This window comes from Protopterus annectens, chromosome 2.part1 (assembly GCF_019279795.1).
Source record: "Protopterus annectens isolate FY-2018-M chromosome 2.part1, PAN1.0, whole genome shotgun sequence".
NCBI classification, from domain to species: Eukaryota; Metazoa; Chordata; order Ceratodontiformes; family Protopteridae; genus Protopterus; species Protopterus annectens.
Window position 1 is genome coordinate 1,242,704,196 of NC_056729.1, and position 25,238 is coordinate 1,242,729,433.

Consider the following 25,238-nt stretch of genomic DNA (forward strand, 5'->3'; position numbering starts at 1 on the left):
ACACAGCTTCGGAGAAAATTGAAATGGAGGGGATGACATCACCACATTCCAACATAGGAAGTGGTAGTTCCGTGGAGATTCCAAACGGTCAAGAAGCCCTGAAAAGGAACAATTCACAGTCCAACGGCACTTTCTATGGTAATGGAACCATTGGCAATCACATGCATCAGTTTAATCTTTCTACTGCATCTGGTGAGGTTTCGAAGGATGTGTATGTTTTGTCAGGGGCTAAACCTAAACGTATGCAACCCACACGCACCTATTCTTCCCAAGTGGGTTCAAACTTGGTAAATATGAAAGAAACTGCCATATCCAACAGGCCAAAGACGTCGGAACCTATGGATGGTATGAATAATAAATTTACTTTCAATTTAGATAATTTTTTAAAACTGCCTTATGATTTCCGGTCTGTGGATAATCATAAGAAACACAGTACTGTACAAGAACAAGACATCACTTTAAAGGACATGATTTTTAGCTTCGGAAAGAAGCTTAACTGGATAAAAGCCTTGCAGATGGATAATTTATATTCACGCAAATGTGTGGACTGTGGCATTGTCCCTATGGGTCTACGTTTTTTTAAACAGCCCATTGGGATAGAACTAAATGAGACCAATATATTGACTTGTAATAAAATGTTTGACGGTTTTGGTAGGCAATTTATGGAGTTCATAATATCCTGCAATGACAACAAGTTGAGTACATTATTAAAATATGTAGAAGAACTCAATGTTGCTATAACCAATGATTTATTGTACCCACAGTGGGAGAAATTGCATGCCAAGCAATTTCACTATGTAGAAAGTAGTAGTAAAAAAATGTTTGATAGAAAATGCAAAAAATTTCTAAGGGATACAAGACAATATGAAAATGAAACTGCTTACAATTGGAACAAAAGAATTAATGTTAACCCTTATAGACGTGATAGGGGCAATGATGTGGACTACATGTCCAATGATCTTGATAGAGAGGAATGCCATGGGGAAGATTTTTTAGAGCAAGAAAAAATGTGGAAGGGCAACTACAAATGTCAAGAAAACAGATGGAGACAAGGGGATCGAAGAACAAGGAATCCCCACAGGGGTTACTAGTACAGAAAGGTGAACCTACTGGTATTAGGGTCACTGATGGGGTGGTATATAGTGTAGGAGACTTCAAAATACATAATTACACACAATACCCCATAAACATTGAACACTTTGATACATTCTCAAAAGGTATGAAATATATTCCTAGAAGGAAGTTTGATCTGGTTGATACTTTAGTCGAGTTCAAGTTATTCTTGAGAAAGATAAATTTGGGTATATTTTTTTCAAAATTCATCTGATAAGCATTCAAAAATGGACTGCTTAAAGAAGAAAAGTAATTTCACTCCACCCATGCACAATACCCTATCAACCTTTGAAAAGGTGGTCAGTAAGAAAATATATGAACTATATGGTAATTTACAAAAATCAGGTGATTCTTCCCGGTGGAATGTAGCAGTCGAAAAACTATTAGATTCTATATATTCTCAAAATATTAGGATTATGACTGCAGACAAGGGGGGTGGAGTGGTATTGTATGATATGGATAATTATATTGCCAAAATATTTGACATTTTGAATAATTCCGAACAATATGAAGTAACTTCTATCAATCAGATAAATATTGCCCATAGAAGAATTGACTTGTATCTAGAAGAATTTCTATTGGATGATCGAATCACGTTTGAACTGTACAATTTTTTAAAAGTAGAGTACCCCATAATGGCAACTATAGTAGGAATTTCCAAAATATACAAAAACATCAGGGATCCTCCTTTTAGACCCATTATCTCAGGAAGTCGTAGCAAGGCCTTTCCATTTGGTAAGGTCATTGATCAATGGTTAAAGCATATCTACAAGTTGATACCACACATTATTAAGGACTCCTGGGAATTTTTAGGGAAGTTCAAACAAGACATATGGGACCCCAATTTATTATTTGTTACCATAGATGTAAAGGATTTGTTTTCGTGCATACCTAAAGTGGATGGGGTGACTCGATTTATTAACAGTCTGAATAAATACAGTCAATTACAGTGGGACAAGATCGATATACTAACAGAATTCATCAATATTGTGCTAGATAATAACTTCATATTCTTTGAAGGGGAGTATTACAAACAAATAGCGGGTGTAGCTATGGGGGCTGCTTGTGCCCACATATATGCCAATCTCATCTTATTGGATTGGGAGGAGGAATTTGTATTGGAATCACCCTGGAAGGAGTACATATGTTGTTATGTCAGGTACCTGGATGACTTATTCATCCTTTGGAAGGGGGATGAGGAGAAATTGATGAATTTCATCGATTACATCAATGGTAGTACTTCCTACTTGCAATTTACTTATAACATCAGTAAGACAGGAATAAATTATCTTGACACTTGCATATTCAGTGATGGACACACTTTTCAGTCTAAGATCTATAGGAAAGACACTTTTTGCAATGCCTATTTAGAGTTTTCCAGTAATCATCCCTATACGCAGAAAAAAAGTATTTTAAAGGGGCAATGCATAAGGGCTGCTAGGATGACCTCCAGAAAGGAAGATATGATTCTTGAGATGGCCTTTATTGGCAAACTAGACAGAGAGGTTATCCTGAGGCCATGATCAAGGACATCACCGAATATGTTACACGAGAATGGGGTAATAAATATATACCTATCTTGGGCAAGTGTTTATTGTCAACCAGTGCAAATGAATGTAGTACATCAGGATATCACAGGTCATATATAATACAATTTGGACATCACATAGGGGAAGTGAGAAAGATTGTAGATAGTAATTGGAATATTCTTACTAGTGATGAAGGAATTTGTGATAGAGTGGGTGAGAAACCAACATATGTATATAAAACAGGGATGAATTTCAAAAAAATGATTGACATTAGGTCTAATCACAGAGATAATTCTGGGAACACCTATAGGACAGGGACTAAGCAATGCGGACACTGCAACCAGTGCCCTTCCATTTCACAAGTGGAGTGTATTAGTTTAGAGAATATTATTAGAAGTAGGATTTATCTTTGTAAGGGAATTTGCCAGACCCAACATGTTGTCTATATAGGAAAGTGCATGTCCTGTCCAAGTTTTTATGTTGGAAAAACGGACAGGAAATTACGTAATAGAATTTACGATCATTTGTATTGCATAAAAAAGAAGGATATGAATAATGCACTATACAGACATTTAGCTGGTAGTGCTGGTTGTAACACCTTCAAATTTGCCATTCTTGAAGTAGTTAGGAACAACCCCAGGGGGGGTAACATCAAGGCAATTTTGGGGGAAAAAGAGATCAAATGGCAGTTAAAGCTAAATGCGGCAATTCCACCAGGTATCAATGAAAATATTCCTACTAAGCCCCTTATAAGAAATTAACAATGTTGTAGTTTTGTCAGAGAGAGACATATATACACTCAATCAAATATGTATATAAAATAATTTTTCATTGTTAAATATAGGCAATTATATACTTTGGTAATGCACAATATATTTAGGCAGGTCATAACTATATATTGTATTTGTTATGTAATTAGTATTTACTGTAGGATTATATCTTACATTTGATATTGTTCCTTTTATGCACTCCATGCATTTGTCATATTTTATATGAAACATTCATCTAGTATGTATTATTAGAGTTGGGGTATGGTTCATATTCCACCGATAGAGAACTTTTATTATATGATTGAATTTTTATGCTGTTTTAGGCATTTTTTAACCATTATTAATACTGATAATATTTAGAAGGCTGTTTATATAGGTTTTACCAAATCTATGTTCTTATGTCTTTAAAACTTAATGGTAGTTTAATTGGTCAGGTGGTGTTTTAGGTGGGAATTTTAAAGTATTTAAGAGACGAGGTTTGATATATTCAGTGTTCTGATGTAATCTACATTGGGTAGATGAAAGCGCTCAACCTTCGTTTTGTATTTCAATAAAAGAAGTTCTTTGTGACATATTCGTGGATCGTGGTTTGTTCTGGGAACAGTTTTTGGTGCGGTCTTTCTTCTAAAGGGAAATCTTAGCATATTATTTCTATCAATGCAATTACCAATCTTAACTATAGTGCACAAGTGTAAAGGATGGACTGCAAAAAATGCCTTAGCTTTCCCTTCCCTTAAACTCTTGACAGCTTCCATTTGCTGGTCTACCTCATCCAGTGAATAGCCCCTCAACACAAAATCTCACTTTAAAACCGATATAATCATCTTTTTCACTAGTTAGATAACAGATTCACATTATCTGACCTCTGTTTATGTAAGATGGATGCACACTTGTCTTGTTTAATAAACTATTCTTTTCACAAGGTTTCTTACATACTCTCATAGCAATGTCACCATTAAGGTCCTTAAAAATATTTACATCTAGAAAGGTAATACTAGTTAGAGAACTGGATACAGAAAACTCTAAACAAAATCTGTAGTTAAATGTAGGTATACCATATATCTAACTAGTGAGTTTTGGCTCCCATTCCCTATAAAACCATATTATCCATAAAACTCCGGAAGAATGAGAGACTACGTTTTTTTAAACAAAACAAATAAGCACTTTCATTATCTATGACCAAAGCGCTCACTTGCTTTATGTGATAAGCAGCAGTCTTTCCTGTTGTTCTGGAGTTTTTTTTTCTTTTTGTTTACAGCTATTTGGTCTAACTGGGGATGTCTTTTTTCATTACCATTTAAAGACTAACTTTAACCGAACAACTGGAGATGCACTAAGAAGGTATGGTGCGATATGAAATGTGAAAATGTATTAAAGCACATTTCCTCACAAGGAGAAACTGAAGATAAAACGTTCCTCATACTTTCACAATTACTCAGAACAAACCTTAATATAGGAGCCTGACAATTCAAAATTCTGAAAATGAAATTGTGGAAGCATAAACTCTTTCCTATACTTATCAATAATCTTCCCATCATTATCAGAAACAGTAAAAATAGAATAAGCTAAGTATTTAGCAGCAGAAGGATTGACTACAGCTACAGCTGCTGGATCAGGTTTGGGAACAGTGTACAAAAACTTAAGACTGATGAAGTTTATAAATCCTATCTGCCCTTTTAGGGGCAGTTGGATGACTATCAGGAAAATTGCAGGCAATAAAACATATCCTCCAGGGTTGACAGAAATGGAGGAATAGGTGAAAGTTCTAGAAATTCCTTCTTGCATAGCTCAGTGTATTTTCTGAGGGACTGAGAAACCTTTGTATTCTCCCACTGATAACACTGGCACATTCTAGAAGTAGTCTTACAGAAAGAGAACCCTCCCCAAAAAACAGAGTCAGAAATTGAGCTCTTCTTATAGTCTGAATCAAAAATCAGAGGAGAAACCTCTTTATCTGTCCCTTCATCCTCCTATCTAGATTCATAATCTTGAATCTCTTTGGGAAGGGTGGTATCCCTCTTTCTTTTACCAAAAAACACTTTATAAGAAGGATCAAAGGCCTGAAGTAAACCCTGAGCCAGACCTTTAAAGTACTCCAGTCTACGGAAATGTGAGTAGTAGACAAATATTTATTTTTTTGTTTCTTTTTTTGACAAGAAAAATGGGACCAGCACTGCTGTTAATGACAGCAGCAACTTCCCAGGGATGGGCACAACATTCTGACAAAACAGGGAAGCTTTCTTTGTTAGCTCTCCCAGAACTGACAACAGTGGCTCAACCTTGCTAACTGAGGGGACCCCAATAGCAAAACAGGGAAGCTTTCTCTGTTAGCTCTCCCAGAACTGACAACAGTGGCTCACCCTTGCTAACTGAGGGGACCCCAATAGCAACAGAGGACATGGCTAACCATGGTCCACAGTGGCTGTAGCTACTACACCAGAGGGATCTGAGGTAAAAGAGGAGTGGTCTGAGGTACAACAAATGGCCACAGCAAAGTCACCAACCTGTGGCTGAGGCAAACTGCTAGAGTGCTATGACGGGAAAGGCTGTTTGCTTAACTTTCTTTTTGTGGCTGGAAGGACAGACTGTGGTACCAGTAGTTAGTTCAATGGTCAAGCCAAAAACGGTGCCTCTTTTCCAGAGAAAACAAGCAGCAAATACTGCGAAAAAACTTTAAAAGTCACTTTTTTCAGATAAACACAGTAAAAACACTTTAAAACACTTTCCAACCCAAAGTAAAATAAGCACAACTTCTCCACAAAAAAAAATGGATTTCACTTACTTTATACATCTTTTAAAATGGCAGGAGAAAAGAGTGCTCCTGTTTAATAAGCGCTGTACAGTCTTGTCACAGTCCAATTAAAACACAAACTCCTAGCTTTAAATAATTTTCATAAAAAGAAAGTATTGATAATAAACAAAAATTATTAAATAAGTTTTTTTCCTCCAAAGGGAACTTAGCTGCCCAGCAAAGGAACAGCACACGCTGACAGTCGATCCTTGAAAACGTCAGACAAGCGTACTATTTTGGTGGCAGTAAAGCTTAGCTCAAGCTGCCAGGTAGTTTGGGAGTGTTGAAAGTGCCCTGAAGCTTTGGAAGCTGTCCAGCTGTTATATCCTTGGCAGGATATAACCCATACAGCTACAGCAAACATCTGTCCACTGCTCTAGAATTCAGTTACTAAGCTCTAACACTAGAAGGGGGTCTGTGTGAGTGTGAAGAAACTGCATCTGCTAGCACATTACTGCATACTGAACCATCTTCATTTACAGGCGGGTAAAGGGAACAGTAAAAATGGCAGCCAGCATGAAGCACGAATGTATCTGCTTCCAGTAATGTCGACATCTTACACAAGCCGCAAGCCTACAACTTTCAGCACCTTCTCTGTATCTAACAATAAACAGTGGAAAGTATAAAGTCTCACTCCAATAAAGGCAATTGTGCAGGTTGAAATAAGATGGGATTTCTCCCACTAAACCCATGGCCTGCAACAATAAGTATATAAGCAAGTGCTGGAGCCAAGTAATCATTTAATGGGTCCATCAGAACCCAACAGTCTAGGTAGGGCAATACAGAAAATCCTTTCTGCAAGGCTTCTATATTATGGAAAATACCTTTGTAAAGACAACGAATATGAGAGAGACAGAACCGCAACATTCTGTGCTGAAGGTGAACACTACCTAAAGCAAAGAGAACTTAATGATAAACATCTTCCAAAAGGTATCTACCACATCTAGTGATACCATGCATGTATCCTGCAACAATGCTGCAGAATCACAAAGACTCACTAATTAAAGTCTGATATACCAGATGCCATCAATGAAGTCACTCAGCACCAAGGCAAAACAGAATCATTCTATGCTCTACGGAATAAGAGGCAGAACAGAATTTTTTTTTACTTTCCCAAGAAACAGCTTCTAAGTCATAGCTGGGAATAAGAGTCTTGGCTTGTTGAAACAGCAAAGTTTAGACTGCCTGGCCATTTAGAAACCCCTCAGAGTCCCACGCTGTGGCCCAATGAGACCACACCTAGAACCTACTGGTCCATGCATATGGTTCTCCAAGCTAAGGCAAATTGAAGGCCTGGTTTATCATGGATAGTCATGACAGACAGGAATGCTGCCACAGTACTGCACAATACTGGGTGCCCTCCAATACTACAAGAAGGCCTCCTTTTTCTTCAGAAACTAAGTTGGCCTAAAACAAGGGCAGGAAGCCAGGGGTGAGATGTTCAGTGTCTGCTTCCTCTTTTGAAGATATTTTCACTAGATTATTGGAATCCTTAACAAAAAGAATCTCAACCCAGGAGCAAATATCCACAATCATTATCCTCAGTTCACACTTAAAAGGAAGGCACTCTGTGAAGACACATTGAGCTACTTCATCTAGCACAGACACCTAATTACAGCCTACTCCCCAGCCACAGCACCAACACAACAAAAACAGGGGCTGTATGAAACCCTATTAAAGAAACTGTTGCAAGTGTCATTTCTAGAGAATCCTTGACTCCAGAATCGGGGAGCTCTACCAGCATGTTCAGAGCCTGGTCGAAGGAGAAAACTGGAACTCAGGTGAAACAGTTTGGTGATCTGATACTCAAATACACTCACTAACCCACCCTATCTAGAATTCTGGACTCCTCATCCAATGGCAAGGCAGAGAGGTGCTGTAATCTGCCCTGGAATGTGTATACCAATGTCCTTTTAGCCTTGATAACTTTGTCTGTGGAGGAGACCCTGTAAGGGATTTGTTAGCGGGGGCCAGCCTAGTTTCATTTAGAGCGAAGTGATCAGAATCCATGTACCACAAGACAATATAAATGGTGTCCTTCAGGAAAAGTTCCATGGGGAAGACTCAAGGATGCAAGGGCAATGCTCCCTCCCCATACATTCATTAAGCACCTTTGGGGAAAAAGGCTGAGTAGCTACAGGTCACCCTGCAAAGTATCCATCATGAATGCTGCCTCCATGGTCCAGTCTGATAAAGCTATGTACGTGCCTCAGCTGCTCTGGGTTCAAATAGTACACCCATGCTCTAGAGAAGCTAAACAGGGAGGGGTTGAAGTGAGTGGTTGACACGAGCTCAACTGTTCCAGCTATGGGCTCAGCTTGTGCTCCATCTTACAGACCTACCAGTAGACACTGTTGATCTGCTAGGACAAGAAAAGAATGGTTTACTAATGACAACTCACATCTAGTCATGGTGGGAGATGTGGTGGTGCTTATCATCACAGCCTCTGTGTGATACTGTATGCTGAACTGTATCTGATATTCAAAATAGGACAAGGAGTAGGTCTTTATCCCTTTTTAGACCTACCACTGAATATAATGCACCCTTCAGTCCATACCACTCTAAACACCTAAACTAGTATAAAGACCTAACATTTTCTCAGAGGTCTCACTGCCCTTTGCTACTCTGATAGACAAAAAGCCCTGTCCTTCTAGTTGATATCATACACACTCAAGGAGTGATCTCTGCTTGGTCTTCTGTGCTACAAACAACCCTTCACTTTCTGAATTCCTTCACCTAAATAAAACTGGTTGTAAAATAAACATCTGCTCAAGAGACAAACTTACACTACCTCACCAACAATACCTGATGGCGTGACAAATACATCACCCAACTTGCCCCCCATTTCTGGAAAAGACTGCACTTGCCTATCAAGTTGACTATTTTCCCTATCAAAATTTAAAACAGTTTGAATGGATGAGTGCTACTTAATGGGGACAGTTATTCATTTCCAACCTGTTCTGGGCAGTGTGGCTGAGCTTCATGATAGTCTCTTTGGCTGTAAGCTTAGTAAGAACCTGTGAAGTATAGCATTAAAAATATTGTTTTTTTTTTCACCAAGGAAATGTAAAATAAAGACCACCTGTAACTCTTCTGTGCTTTCTTCACCTGCATGCTTCACATACAGTGTCATAGTAGGAAAAAACTCACCATCCCATTTTTCTTATGGTAGTAGCTAAGTACAGGGAAGCGTCCTAAATAGCGAAACATGGCAACTTTTTTCAGCAATTCATCATCGATTGATTTAGGTACGGTAACTATCTGAGGGTAGGAAGGGCAAAGGGAGTAGTCCTTATTCACATAACTCAGCCTCCATTCATCAGTCTGTAAAAAAACACAAATAAAATAAACAAATACAGAAACTGGAATGATAGTGAAAGCAAACCTGTGAAGAAACTTCTCACTATTGGTAATATCTGTGCTAAAAACAGATACTTAACAGTTAAAGAAGTGCACTTATTTTATACGAAGTTCAGTCCAAGTTCTAAACAGCATCCATGCAGTTGCAAGCATATAATGTGGACAATGAATACTGAACAATATATGACCAAAACAGCAACAGCACAACTGTGTTAAGGCATTCACCATACCTGTAGACATGAATAACAGAAAGTTCCCTAAGGTGTGTTGTTGAAACTGTTCACTGTGATTGTTACAGACATCCCAACTATAAAAAAGGAAGTGGTCAACCCACACTTTCCTCTGTTCCTTTTTGGTGCATTGGAATAAGGAGACACATTGATCCAACAAATCATGCTGTGACAAGCTGAGGTTACATAAAGAGAAAAATATGCTATACATCCAAATCTGTTTCTATATGTAATCATATATCTACAAAGCATGTAGACATGTGTGTAGCACATAATACATTATGTGCATGTGTATGGTATAGACACATACACATACATGTATATGTATACAATAGCCAAGCGATGGAAATGCCGAAGCTATGTTTTATTTAAAGAGGTGAGTGGAGATGGAGGGGGGTGAGAGTGTTTGAACATGTATTTGTGGGTTAGGGTTAGGATCAGGGATGGATGAAGGACAGGTGTTATATGTTTGTGTGAAAGTCTGTGTATTGGGTCAAGGTTAGGTATGGGGATAGATGTAGTGTTGTTTCTGTGTATTTGTGCATGTGTGTGTGTGTAATGCGCAGTGGAAGTGTTGCAGGAAGGTTTTTATGAAAGTAAGTTTCATGGTAAGGGTTGGGGGATGGAACAGTGTTAGGGATAGCACCTGTTACTAAGGGGGTGCAAGGGGGGGGGGAGTTGCCCTTTCCTCAAACCCTAACCCTACACCTTATTTTCATAGGTTCATAGGTTCATACTAGGCTATCTGCCCTGGGGCAATTATAAGCCTAGCCCAATTCTGTATGGCTTACGCCACCCCTTGATTTGAGTATACTGTGCCCTTTTTAAGGTTTAGTTTACTGTGCCTCTGTCTAATAGTGACACGGGAGTAATACCTGGGACAAGCCTACGATCCCCCATCCACCTATCAAGATTCTTCTTGAAGAGATTCAGTGAGGTGCTCTGCCTCACATGAACTGGAATTCTATTCCAGAGCGAAGGGAGCCTCTGGGTTATGAACCTGTCCCTCCAGCAAGTTCTATTTATTTCTGTGCTGAGGTTCAAGTCCCTCGAGCGTGTGGCTCTAAGGGATTTAGATTTACTGAGGTGCAGCATGTCCATTAATTCTGGATTTGACATAGCTTTGTATGTCAGGCATAGATCGCCTCGAAGTACGCGGTATGCAACTGAGCAGAGCTGGAGTTTTTTTAACCAAGCAGCATATGGCATCTGTTTGAGTCCCTTGATCCTCCTGGTGAGGTACTTTTGGGGTCTTTCTAATTGCTGCAGGTGTTTGGTAAGGTACATCCCAAAAGGGGCATTGTATTCTAGGATGGGCCTGATGAGGGATGAATAAAGGGGCACGATTACCTCTCTTGATCTAGATGTGAAACCCTGCGTGATGAGGTGGGCTATGTAGAAGGTCTTTCTAACCACTTTGGCAATGTGGTTTTCAAAGGAGAGATTGCTATCCACTTGGGTCCCCAGGTCCCTAATAACTTTCTCTGTACTTAATGGGTTTCCGACTATGTGGTAATTTGTGGGCACATTGTTTTTGCCAAAGGGTATGACTATACATTTTTTGGCATTTAGCTTTAAACCATGGCGCTGGCACCAGTTATCTGTCTCTGTGAGACCTTTTTGAAGGATGTTTGTGTCAGCTGGAGAGTTTATTATGGCACCCAGTTTGCAGTCGTCTGCGAACATGGTGAGCCATAGTCCTCCCACATTTGCCTGTACCTCGGAAAAGTATATACCGAACAAGAGTGGTCCCAGGACAGAACCCTGTGGGACGCCACTTGTGACCAATTTCGAGTCTGACATGGCTCCAGCAACTCTCACTCTGTGGGTTCTGTCTTTGAGCCAGTTTGCGACCCATCTTGTGACATAGGGGTTTATATTTAAGCTGGATAGCTTATCTATGATGCCCGAGTGGGGTATTGTGTCAAATGCCTTTGCAAGGTCCAGATAGGCTGTGTGGACTACCTTCCCTTCATCTATGGCTTTGGTGACTGTTTCGAAGAAGTCAACCAGGTTCAAAAGGCAGGATCTGCCCTTGACAAAGCCAAACTGGGTGGGATCTAGTGTCTGTAGGTCCCCAATGTCTTTGTTTATGAGCTCCATGATGATCCTCTCCATAGCCTTGTAGACTAAGCTAGTCAGGCTTATGGGGCGATAGTTTCCAGGGTCCGTAGAGACTCCACCTTTGTGGAGTGGGACCACTGTTGCTGTACACCATTCTGTGGGCACATATCCTGTAGTGAGGCTGAGATTGTATAGCTGTTTTATTTGAGGGATTAGTTCCTCTTGGAGTTCATGTAGGACGCAACCTGGGACGCCATCTGGTCCCATGGAAGCAGTGTTTTTTGCTTTGGAGAGGGCAGCCTTCACCTGAGCATCAGAGATGTTTGGGAGGCAGCCCTCTGCTGGGATAGATACTTGCTCTTTTGGGGGGGAGGGGGTGGAGAAGTTTGCACTGAACCTGTCTGCCAGGATATTGGCGATGTCTGTGGATTCAGTGTATTTTTTGTCATTTAGAATCAACTCAGAACAAGTCTGGGAGTTGCATCCCAGGTTCCTAACATAACTGAAAAAGCCTTATGATTGTCTTTGGTGTCCTGTGCAATTTTTCTCTCGAAGCTGGCCTTGGAGGATTTTATGAGGGATCGTAATTTTTGCTAGTACTGATCAGAGATGCCTTCCCTATTAGGGATTTTGCTCTATCATGTAGTAGCTTCCTCCTTCTGTTGTACAGTTTATTTATGGCAGGGGTCCACCAGACTGGATGCCTGCCTTTGGATGATTGGGTCTTGGTTTTGTTTGGGATAGCATGATCCATGCATTCCTGGAGATGTCCGTAGAATGCGTTTATATAGGATTCTGCAGTTTGGGCCATAGTTTCCACTGGCCCTGGGGCCTTGAAGGATTCCACTTCGGTTTTGAGAAGTGAGAAGTACGCTTTTGAGAAGTTTTTCACTGTGGTTTTCTGGGCTGGGGGTGGGGTCGGGATGTGGACATCCAGTGAAATTAATTTACGGTCTGATCTTACCAATGAGGGATATACTTCTGGTGTGGAACATAGAGTCCCCATGTTGGTAATGATCAGGTCTAGTATGTTGTCCCCTCTTGTGGGAGTGGTGACTAGTTGTTCCATAGCATTTGAGTTTATAATTTCCAGGAACCTTTGGGCTAAGGTGCTGGGGCTTGAGTAGTGCTCCCAAGTCAATGTTTGGGTAGTTGAAGCCGCCCAATATAATGGTGTTCGGAGAGATCTTCATGTTCTCCAATGTTTTCAGGAAAGCCGAGTGGGATTCCTGACTTTTGAGAGGGTGGTCTGTAGGATGCTATAAACTGAAAAGCAGTCTTGCCCACTGTTAGTTGCACATGGATGGTCTCCGATACTTTGTGCAATGCCACTAACCTGGAGGTGTGGATATCCTTGATAAATATGGAAACTCCCCCTCCTTTTGTGGTTCGGTCCGGTTTAGGGGCCGAAAAGCATGATATGGAGGTATAGCCTGGTAGTGCTGGGGTGCTCTCTGGAGCCTTGAACCAGGTTTCTGTCACTGCACAGATATCGATGTTCTCCATACTGAGGAGAGCTTAGAGTGCGTGCATCTTGAGGTTAAGACTTCTGGCGTTAAGCAGCATTACCCTTAGTTTCTTGTTCCTTGTGCTGTCTATGGGGGTGGGTTTGACTTTTGAGCCTTGCCTAAAAAAGGCACTATGGGGGTGGCAAGAGCCTTTGCCAATATCTGAAAGCCCAGTGGTGACAGGTGCAAGCCGTCCCTAGCGAAGCAACATGGCTTGTCGAGCATGTCATCCCAGGCTGACAGACACTGGATCCCCTTTGAATGACACCAAAATTTTAGCCAATTGTTAAAATCGATCATTTTGTCTTTGTACTGTGGCATCATTCTAGGTGAGGGTAAGATGCTGCTCAAGGTCAGGGTCATACCAGCCTGGGCTACATGATCAGAGAGCTCCTCTATGTCTCTTTTCATGTATTCCAGGGAGGTACGTCTCAGGTCATTCACACCAGCATGTACAATGACAGAGTCATATTTGTATTTGCTTTGGAGCGACCTGAGTGCTTGCGTTATGTGGCGGATTCTAGCACCCGACAGGCAGCTCACCGTGACCTTCACTTTATTCAGCCTGGTGAGCGGGACGTCAGTGTGTCTGACAATAGAGTCACCTATTACAAGAGTATCAGGTGTGTTATTCAGCCTTAAGGGCTGTGGCTGCTTGGCACACTGACTTTGTGGGCTATGTGTTGTGTGTGTTTTGTTTTGAGTTAGCGTTTGCTTGGATGTCTGCTTTGGAGGTCTCTGTTGCTTAGGTAGATTTTTATTTAGAGCCTCCGAGTATGTTTTTGTGCATTTATGTGTTTGGTTCGCTGAGGTGGTGGGACTATATGATACTGGAATTGTGTTGTGTGAGGTTACCTTCTCCTCCTGACTGGTTACACCAGTTTTGAGATGATAGAGCTCAGCCTCCAGTTTGGCTAAATAGTTGCATCTCTCACATATATTTGAACCTGTTTGGAGGAGGAGAGGGTTGTCCGTGTACATGAGACAGTTGTAACATTGCATCAAAATTCCCAGATTCACCAGCTGGACTGGAGAGGAAACCATTGACTGACCTTTGGACATGCTAGAGTAATATAGGGAAACTGAATTTAAGACGGACCAATAGAGGACAGGGTAATTGTAGAGAGTATAAGAGTAAGTAGTGCTTATGGTTTAATAGTGCTAACTTGTAGGATTACTTAATTGGACCAGTGAAGGGCCTTAGAATGAGAATATGGTGTTTAAATTGAGAGATAGAGCAGTTCTAAGGGAAAAAGCAGACTTTGTGGAGCCAGGAATAGTTTAAACCCAATTAGGCGGCGCTGCCCGCTGTTGCGCTATGCACAAAAACGCGCAAAAGAGGGTTTTAAGAGAGGAAGATGAAGGAGTTTAGATTTGACCCAAAATGGCCAATAAAACTACAGTTTCAAGTCAGTAACCACTCCCACAGGGGCAGGCGGGCTGCTCAATGTTTTTCACTGCCACTGATCAACAGAGAGACTTCCCTTTAGCCCAAGCAAAAAATGGCCTCCGAGAAACTTACAAACAGTTCAAGAACAGCAAGCCTGTAACTGAACTTTTTTAAAACTCAGAAAAGTGGGAAAAAAGCAAGATTTTTTTTGTTTTTTTGTTTTTTTCAGAGATAGCAGAGCTTCACAAGTATCAACAAGTTATAACAGTGCAGTAAATGACCCCACACAAGAGTGCTAGGCCAAAGACAGATAAAATGCAAGTTTTGAGAAAAAAACTATTTTAAAAATAAGTGCAAACAGGAAATTCGGTAAACAGCTCTAAGTTGTGCTCTAAATAGAATTATTAATGCAGTACAAAAACCTTCCCGTAACACTGCCACTATTCAGATGAATTTGAGGTTAGTGTTACATTGGGGGGTTAGTATCAATATCAGGAGAGGAAATAGCTTTTCTTTCTCAATATTACTTAGCTTGGTATTTTTTGCATTCACTGTTTTGTATGTTCAAACTTTTTTTGGTGTTTTCACTTCGGCATTAAACTACAAAAACACACACACACACACACACACACACACACACACACACCTGTGTATATGTGTCATGAAAAGAAGTGTGACAAACAATGTTTAATTACAAGCAGTGCCGCAAAATATGTGAACAGCAAGGTTACAGGCCTTAAAGTTGTTACCAAAGCTTGCAGCAAAATTCCTGCCCTCCCACACTAATTTAGTACACATCCTGCCCCGCCATACTTACATTTATTTAGCCCCTCAGTCATCTTAATACCATCTTCTTTTTTCCCCTTTATCAAATCCCAACATTTCTTAATTTACCTTCCCTCCCTCCTTACCTACAGATTCATATGCTAACTTAAACGCCTTTTCCCAGACACTGGATATTACCCTCTCCTTCTACTCCCCCATCTTACCAGCTCTTCTGTAGAGAAGCAATCCACTGATAGCTAAGCCTCTTGCATATGCAATTGCTTATATGGTAGGCTACTAACTCTCTGGCATTCAATGTAATGTAACCACTTCTTGTGATACTCTGTGCTGGATAATAATGGACTGACTGTCCTAAATATGTAAATGCAGAATTCTTAGATGAAAAGTTATTTGGGGCAGAAAAAGTATATCTGTGGATAGGAACTGTCTCAGAGAAATCTTATGTTATGGAACTCCAGAACTCGGACCGTAATACTAAAGGTGGGGGAGTATCCATTTTCATCAAGGATACACACACCTCCAGGTTAGTGGCACTGCACGAGGCAGCAGAAACCATCCATGTGCAACTAACAGTAGGTAAAACTGCTTTTCAGTTTGTAGCCTGCTACAGATCACCCACCTTGTCTCAGGACCCCCACTCGGCATTCCTGAGAACACTGGAGAATATGATGGTCTCACCAAACACCATGATATTGGGGGATTTCAACTACTCAAACATTGACTGGGAAAACTACTCAAGTCCCAACTCTTTCGCCCAACAGTTCCTGGAGTTTATAAACTAAAATGCCATGGAACAACTAGTCACCACTCCCACAAGAGTGGACAACATATTGGACTTGGTCATCACCAACATGGGGGCTCAATGTTCCACACCAGAGGTAAACCCCTCGCTGGTAAGATCAGACCATAAACTAATCACAATGGACAGCCACATCCTGACCCCACCCCCAGCCAAGGAAACCACTGTGAAAAATTTCTCAAAAGCAAACTTCACACTTCTCAAGACCGAGGTGTAAAGTTTCAAAGCCCCCGGGCTAATGGAAAATGCTACCCAAACCGCAGAATCCTTTACAAATGCACTCTATGAGCACCTACAGGAATGCATGGATCGTGCCAACCCAAGTAAAACCAAGACTCACTCCTCCAAAAACAGGAGACCAGACTGGTGGACCCCGGCCATAAATAAGCTATACAACAGAAGGAGGAAACTATTACATGATAAGGCAAAATCCCAAAAAGGGAAGGCATCCCTGATCAGTACTAGCAAGAAACTTCGATCCCTCATAAAATCATCAAAGGCTAGCTTTGAAAGAAAAATCGCCAAAGACTCCATAGATAATCACAAGGCGTTCTTTAGCTACGTCAAGAATCTGGGTGGCAACTCTCAGATCTGCTCTGAGCTGGTGCAAAATGGCACAAAATACACTGAACCCACTGACATTGCCAACATCCTGGTGGACAGGTTCAGTGCAAACTCCCCCCCCCCCCAAAAGGGCCAGTGTCTATCCCAGAAGAATGCAGTCCCCCAGACATCACAGACACACAGGTGAAAGCAGCCCTCTCCAAAGTAAAAAACACAGCATCAGTGGGACCGGATGGTATCCTGGGCTGAGTCTCACACAAGCTCCAAAATGAACTAAACCCTCACATAAATTCACTGTTCCAACTCAGCCTTACCACAGGTTATGTATCCAAAGAATGGCATACAGTAACAGGGATCCCGCTCTACAAAGGTGGCGCCACAACGGATCCCGGGAACTATCGCCCTATTAGCCTGACTAGCCTGGTCTGCAAGGCTATGGAGCGCATCATCATGGATCTCATAAACAAAGACATTGGGAACCTCCAAACACTGGACCCTACCCAATTTGGCTTTGTTAAAGTCAGTTCTTGCCTCTTAAACCTAGTTGACTTCTTCAAAACAGTACTCAAAGCCATAGATGAGGGAAAGGTAGTCCACAGAGCCTACCTGGACCTCGCAAAGGCCTTCGACACAATACCTCACTTTGGCATCATAAATAAGCTTACCAGCTTAAATATTAACCCATATGTCACAAGATTGGTTGCAAACTGGCTCAAGGATAGAACCCACATGGTGAGAGTTGTGGGTGCCATGTCCGACTCCAAACCAGTTACAAGTGGCATCCCACAGGGCTCAGTCCTGGGACCCCTCTTGTTCGGTATATACTTCTCTGAGGTACAGGCAAACACGGGAGGACTGTGGCTTACCAAGTTCACAGATGATTGCAAACTGGGAGCCATAATCGACTCGCCGGCTGACACAAGCATCCTCCAGAAGGGCCTTACGGAAATGGATACCTGGTGTCAGAACCATGGCCTCAAGCTAAATGCCAAAACATGCATAGTCATCCCTTTGGGGAAAAAAAAGTGCCCACAAACTACCATATAGGAGGTAATCCAATAAGTACGGAAGAAGTAATTAGGGATCTGGGGACCCAAGTAGATAGTAACCTCTCCTTTGATAATCACATTGCCAAAGTGGTTCAAAAAACCTTCTATATAAGCTCACCTAATCACAAAAGGGTTCACATCTAGATCAAGAGAGGTCATTGTGCCCCTCTACTCATCGCTCATCAGGCCCATAATTGAGTACAATGCCCCATTTGGGATGTACCTTACCCGACACCTGCAACAGCTGGAGAGACCTCAAAAATACCTCACCAAGAGGATCGTGGGCCTCAAACAGATGCCCTATGCAGCTCGACTAAAGAAACTCCAGCTCTACTCAGTTGCTTACTGCCTACTCAGAGGCGATCTCTGCCTGACGTACAAAGCCATGTCTAGCCCGGAATTGTTGTACATGCTCCACCTCAGGAAAACCAAATCCATTAGAGCTACATGCTCCAGGGATTTAAACCTTAGCACAACAATAAATAGGACATGCTGGAGGGATAGATTCATATCCCAAAGGCTTCTCTTGCTCTGGAATAGAATCCCAGTCCATGTTAGGCAGAGCCCCCTCGCTGACCCTCTTCAAGAGAAATCTTGATGAGTGGATGGGAAATCATAAATTTACTCCTGGGATCACTTCTATGGCCCTGCTGGACAGAGGCTCAGGAATCTAGTCTAAAAGGGAGGCGAAAGCCAACACATTCTGGCTAGGCTTATAAATGCCTTAGGGCAGATAGCCTAGTACCTACCTATGTATTGGCCAAGAAAGGCATATCTTTGCATAGTATTGTAATATAATGTTGATCTGACATGTCAGACATAACTAAACATCACTGCAGGTAAGCTCTTCTGGAAAAAGAATGTAACTGCTTACCTATTGTTCTGAAAAAAAAAAACATTGTCAATGATTGTGACACTGCCAGCCCAACTATCTGGAATTTTGTAAATAATCATATGTCATTTGTGAATATTAATGTGATTCATGTGCTTGTCTTACAAATGTAAGAGAACTATATGTTATGTGTATATTAAACTGCTGGTGCAGAAGTGTGTGTTGAACTATATGTTATGTACAGATGTACAGAGCTTCAAGAATGTAACCACATCGTACCCTACAAGAAAAGAACAGAAATATATATATATATATATATATATATATATATATATATATATATATATATATATATATATATATAAACTATATACCTATGCAAATGTATGTTTTAATAGTAAAAGCTGGAACATACAAAGTTAACTTGCAAAACATCAAGAAAATAAGTGGAAATTGTTATAAAGTTAGTTAATACAGCAAGAATACAGGGTGTCTAGAGATAGAAGTTTTTCCTATTGTCTTGAAACAGAAATAATTATTAGGTTTCAAATGTAAAGTGTTTTTATTGCTCTGTGACTTCCTAGCAGCTGCACATCTGAGAGACAAGTATTTTTTACAGAGATGTTGGTCTCTGTTAGCCTGGGAACCGAAGGCAGGTGACAAAGAGGGATGTCATCCAGCTGGCACAGCAGTAATGTTTTGATATTAATTTGGGAACTCCCTCAGAGACCGTGCATTTTGCATTTGCCTTTAGACCTTGAAACATCCCACTCATCAGCACTTCTGCCTGCGTCTTGTTAATAGCAAGTAACTAGGGAAAATTGATTTATTTTAGATATACATAGGAATATATTTTAGATGTTTTCTGTATTTGAGACTGTCCCGCAATGTTGTTTTAAACTATTTTCTGTAATTCTGAACTCTGTAGTCATTGTATTGAGTTATCGAGTACTGTCTTCTTCTTTTATTATTTATTATTAAATATATTTAAACCTTTTAATCATCGCTGGAGTGTTTACATATATTTAAGCTCTTAAGAGTCCTTGCATATGTATTTGGTGACACTGTATAGGCCACTCCTAAATAGCCTTAGTCTTGATCACACTTACCATCTGGATAATAGTAACATTACACAGTAGGATTAGTCACCCTTTGTAAGGGGCTTTATAGTAGCTGATAAGTTGTGGTTTGTGGCAGTGATAACTACATTATAGTCTGGGCAGAAGGGGGCATAGCTTGTAATCCTGTGCCAGCCTTCCCCAGGAGTGTCTGTGGGTTTGTAAATAAATCAAATCTCAAAGTGTGTGCGTGTGTCAGCTACTTGGGCAGGGACACACAGCACTGGTTGGACAGAGAGGGTGCTGGAGGTTTTGGCTTCACCACTCAGCTGAGATCTTAACCCTATAGCTGTGCCAGTGGGGAGTCTTATTGGGGATCTGGAGAAAGAGGGAGAAACCAGCCCCAGACAGACTGTGATCTCTGTGCTCTTCAGAGAAATTGTACTTTACTGTGTGTGTACTTGTCATCCTCCCAATGCATACGTCCCTCACTGGTGCTAGTGTTGAGGACTGAGGTTCCTTGATTACTGGGCCAGTGTAGGGGCGTCACATATTAATTGTTTGGCAGTGGTGGGATATCCACATCACACATTAATTGGTTGACTGTGGTGTTAGTCATATTGCATATTAACTGGCTTGTAGTGGTGTGGATATTGAATTCCTGTAGCCTGTGTACAGTGGTCACTGAAGGTGTTTGTATTCTCATTCAACCATCCAGTGAACATTCAGAGTTCATATCATAATTGTTTTATTTATTTTTTTTTTTGTTAGATTAATTAGTCAGGAAGAGCAGGCAAGCATATCAGCAGAGGAGTACGGCAAGTTGACAAGGAGCCAGTTGGCTGAGATGTGCCAGGCTAAAGGACTGGTTCATGCCAACCTGACTAAAACAGACATAATTGCAGCTTTTGTCACAGCTGCATCACAGGATAACAACCAGGAGGACAATCAGACTGGTCTTGGAGATGTACAACTCTCAGAAAATGGACAGCTCAACTTTTCCCAAGAGGACTTCAAAATCCATCTGGAGTTAAAGAGACTTGAGCTAAAGGCCAAGCGTTTGGAAATATAGGCAGCAGAGAGACTGAGATGTCTAGAGACTGGAGGAAAATGAGAAACTGCAACATCTGAAGGCTGAGGAAAATGAGAAACTGTGATGTCTGGAAACTGTGGAGAAAGACAGGCACAGACAACAGGAAAAGGAGATGCTGACTCTTCGCCAGAGTCATGGAGGTAATGGGGAAGGGAGAAACGGAACCCCAGAAGCAACAAAGGTCAGTAAATTTCTTCCACAATTTACAGAGGGGAATAATTTTGATAGTTTCATTCATATGTTTGAGAGGGTATGCAAACAGTATAATGTTGACCAAGGGCTCAGGGTACGGTTCCTGACCCCCTTACTCCATGGTAAAGCTGTAACATATCTCCAAATTGTCTGATACTGACCATTTAAATTATAATGTTGTAAATAACTGTCTGCTAGAATGTTTTAAGTTAACACCTGAAGCTTACAGAAGAAAGTTTCTTGAGCATAGGGACGCAAGGCAGATGAATGTGTGTGAATATGTTGATGAACTAAGCACTTATTTTCAAAAGTGGGTGAGTAGATGTCAGGTCACCACTTTTGAAGGGCTCGCAGACCTTTTGGCGAGGGAACAAGCCCTTAGCACTCTGCCTGAGGACATGAGAATCAGGTTAGCTGACAGACAATGCTATACTGCTGAAGAGTTGGGGAAGAAGGGAAACCTATACCTAGCAAGCAGGGCATCACTGCACACTAAAAAGACACCCAGTGCTGCTCATGGGTCTGAAGGAACCCATAGTGGGCAGCCCAGACTGCTCCAGAGTTTGCCAGGGGCAGGGGAAGCAACTAGCCCTGGTACATGTCCAGGACCAAGGGTTAAACGTTTTGAATGCAACCAGTGGGGCCATGTAGCATATAGATGTCCATGAAGGCAAGGTGGGGGAATAAAAGGTGGGAGAACCAGTAAGTGGAATGACAAAATGCCAGAGTTGTCTTGAGACAACAAGGGTATCAAACTACCACAAGAGGTTTATATCCTATCTTAGTGAAATGGAAAGAGGCCATGGCTAAGAGACACAGCCTCTGACCTAACCATTGTGAAGCCTGCAATAGTTACAGAGGAGCACTACTTGCTTGGGCAGTCTACTCCAGTCAGAACTTTAGGAAGTACCCCATTCCAAATACCTTTGGCCAAGGTTCAGCTTGGCTGGGAGGGTGGAAAATGAAGCAAGCAAGTAGGTGTGTCTGAGGATATCCCTGCAGATGTTCTGACAGAGAATGATTTTGATAATGTCGTACCCTGTGAGCATGCAGTTAGGTTTGGAGACAAGCAGGTGAGTCTGGTAGCTTGGGGGAGACCCAGACAGACCATACACTTGCAGCCAGGACTGGTGAGGTGGTTATTTCAGGGAGGGAGCTACCCTGTAGCAGTGAGACTGAAGTTGTGCCACAGCTGCTTGTGGGTACTGATGTTCCCTTGGACAGAGTGACTGCAAGGACAGAGGTGAGTTGTAGTACCCGGATGGCAGTCAGGCACCACTGTCAGAGGATACCACACTTCCTGTGGAAGGGGAGCTGAGAAGGGTTACAAAGAAAGAGTTGAGACAGGCTCAGCTCTTAGACCCTACATTACAAGGCCTGAGGGAGGTAGCTAGTAAGGCACCTGATTCTCAAGGGAAGGGGGAATCTGTATACTGGAACAAAGGGTTACTGTATAGAGACTGGATCCTTGAGGGAGGGCTAGAGGGTGAGAGAATACAGCAGTTAGTAGTGCCCAGAGCCTACCATCTGGCACTTCTAGCCATAGCCCATGATATTCCCTTTGCAGGTCATATGGGCATAAAACATACAAAGAGATGTGTTATGCAGAATGTCTATTGGCCTGGGATTTCCAGCGATGTAACAGGGTACTGCAGGACCCGTGAACAGTGCCATAACGTAGGCAAGGCAGGAGACGAGGTGAAAGCTCCTTTGAAATGGCTCCTCAGTCACAGGCAAAGGCATCAAAGGGTAGCTATAGATAGTGTGGGACCTCTGAGTACTCCAAGTTCCACAGGGAAAAAGTATACCCTAGTGGTAGTAAATTATGCTATGAGATATCCCGAGGCAGTGGCAAATGCTTTGTTAGAGATATTCAGCAGGGTAGGTTTCCGAAAAGAAATAATGACTGAAAGAGGTTCCAATTTCATGTCAGACCTCCTGGCTTGTCTGGGGAAGTACTGTGGGGTGAAGCATGTAAAGACCACTTCTACCATCCCCAGAGTAATGGTCTTGTTGAGAAGTTAAGCTCTACATGTAAGACGATGCTATGGGCATTTGCAGACCAGTTTAAGAGGGAGTGAGACAGATATTTGCCCCATCTGTTTGCTTGCAGAGTGGTGCCCCAGGAATACACATTTTTTCACCCTTTGAGATGTTGTATGGGCATAGGGTGAGGAGGACCTCTAGATTTGATTCAAGATGAGTGGGAGGGTGTGTGTGAATCCCACAAGGAGTCTGTTGTGGCATATGTTCTAAACCTCAGGACAAGGCTCAGGGAACTCATGGGCTTGGCTGAGGAGAACCTGGCAAAAGCCCAACAGCAGAACAAGATCTGGTATGACAGGAATGCTCAAGCTAGACAGTATGCTATAGGGCAGCAAGTAATGGTTCTCATTCCCATCAGACACAACAAGCTGCAGGCAGCTTGGGAGAGACCGTTAAGGAAGGTCAGTGATGTTAACTACATGGTAGAACTGCTAGGCAGGAGGCAGGAGCACAAATTGTACCATGTTAACATGATGAAACCTTACCATGATAGGGGGCCCTTGTGCAGAGTATCTGCAGTGGATTGCAGGAGGAGTCTGAGGGGGATCTGGTGAATGATCTCCTCAGTGAGGCTCGGACTAACACCTCAGTGGAAGGGGTAGCAATGTCAAAGCAGCTATCCCCTACCCAGGTTTGAGAAATCCAAGCAGTGTTACAGGAGTTTGGGACATGGTCACTGGGAAACCAGGGTGCACCCACCTGCTGCAGCACCATGTGGCTACAGGACCCCAAAGGCCTATTAAGCTGGCCCCTTACAGGATGCCTGAGCATGTCAAACAGACTCTGAGGGAGGAGATACAGGAAATGTTGGAACTAGGGATAATTCAGGAGTTCAAGAGTCCAGGAGTTCAAGAGTACAGCAGTTCCTGGGCCTCCCCAGTGGGGCTGGTACCAAAGAAGGATGGCAGCACCAGGTTCTGTGTGGATGACAGGAAATCAAATAGTCACACAGAGTCAGATGTTTACCCCATGCCTAGGACGGATGAAGCCCTAGAGCAGCTGGATGGTGCTAAGTATCTTACCACCACCACTGATCTTACCAAGGATTACTGGCAGGTGCCCTAGACTCCAGTGCTAGAGAGAGGTTAGCCTTTGTGACTCCTTTTGGCTTGGAAGAGTTCACAAAGATGCCCTCTGGGATGAAAAATGCCCCAGCAACTTTTCAGAGGCTGGTAAACTGTATCCTAGCAGGAGCAGGAGATTTTGCCCTTGCTTACCTAGATGACATTGCTATCTGCAGCCATTCCTGGCAAGAGCACCTTCAACATGTCAGGAAGCTGCTGGGCTGACTACAGAGGCAGGGTTGACCATTAAGCCCAGCAGGTGGGTATGGCAGAGGTCTCCTACCTGGGACATAGTGTAGGGAGTGGTAAGATTAGGCCAGAACCTGCCAAAGTGGAAGCCATTCAAGCATGGCCTGCCCCTGTTACCAAAAAGCAGGTGAGGGCATTTTTAGGGACAGCAGGGTACTACAGAAAGTTTGTCCCCAGTTACAGTACCATAGCTGTTCCTCTCACAGACCTGCCAAGGAAAAACAGGCCAGATAAGATAGTGTGGACTGCAGCATGTGAGCAGGTATTCCAGAAGCTTAAAGGAGCTTTGGGAGGACCCCTTGTGTTAGCCAGGCCAGATTACAGCAAATAATTTGTTGTGCAGGTGGACGCTTCAACCATGGGGTGGGGCTGTACTTAGCCAGGTTTCCTCAGAGGGATAAGAGCACACAGTGGTATATCTCAGTCGTAGTCTCCAACTCAGGGAGGAATGCTATGCAGTTGTAGAAAAGGAATGCCTAGCCATAGTGTGGGCACTGCAGAAACTTCAGCCTTATCGATATGGAAGGAAATTCACTGTAGTTACAGACCACAATCCCTTAACATGGCTACATCGAGCCAGCCAGCTAAATGCCAAGTTACTAAGGTGGAGCCTAGGGTTGCAAGCATATGATATGACAATGCAGCACTGCGGTTGGTTTAACAATGCCAATGCAGATGGGCTCTCAAGACAGGGAATGGGGTAGTGTATTGCCAGATAGATTCACACTCTCAAGCAACATTTCTCAGGGGT

General features: G+C 42.2%; 1 protein-coding gene across 1 annotated transcript in view; it reads right to left on the minus strand.

Annotated features, from left to right (window-relative positions):
- Nucleotides 1–25,238, minus strand: part of MTMR9 (myotubularin related protein 9) — a 721,174-nt gene that overhangs the window by 316,881 nt on the left and 379,055 nt on the right. Inside the window, exon 4 of the mRNA XM_044062773.1 lies at nucleotides 9,354–9,527. Coding sequence (XP_043918708.1) covers nucleotides 9,354–9,527 — 174 coding nt within the window. The remainder of the gene's footprint in view (nucleotides 1–9,353; nucleotides 9,528–25,238) is intronic.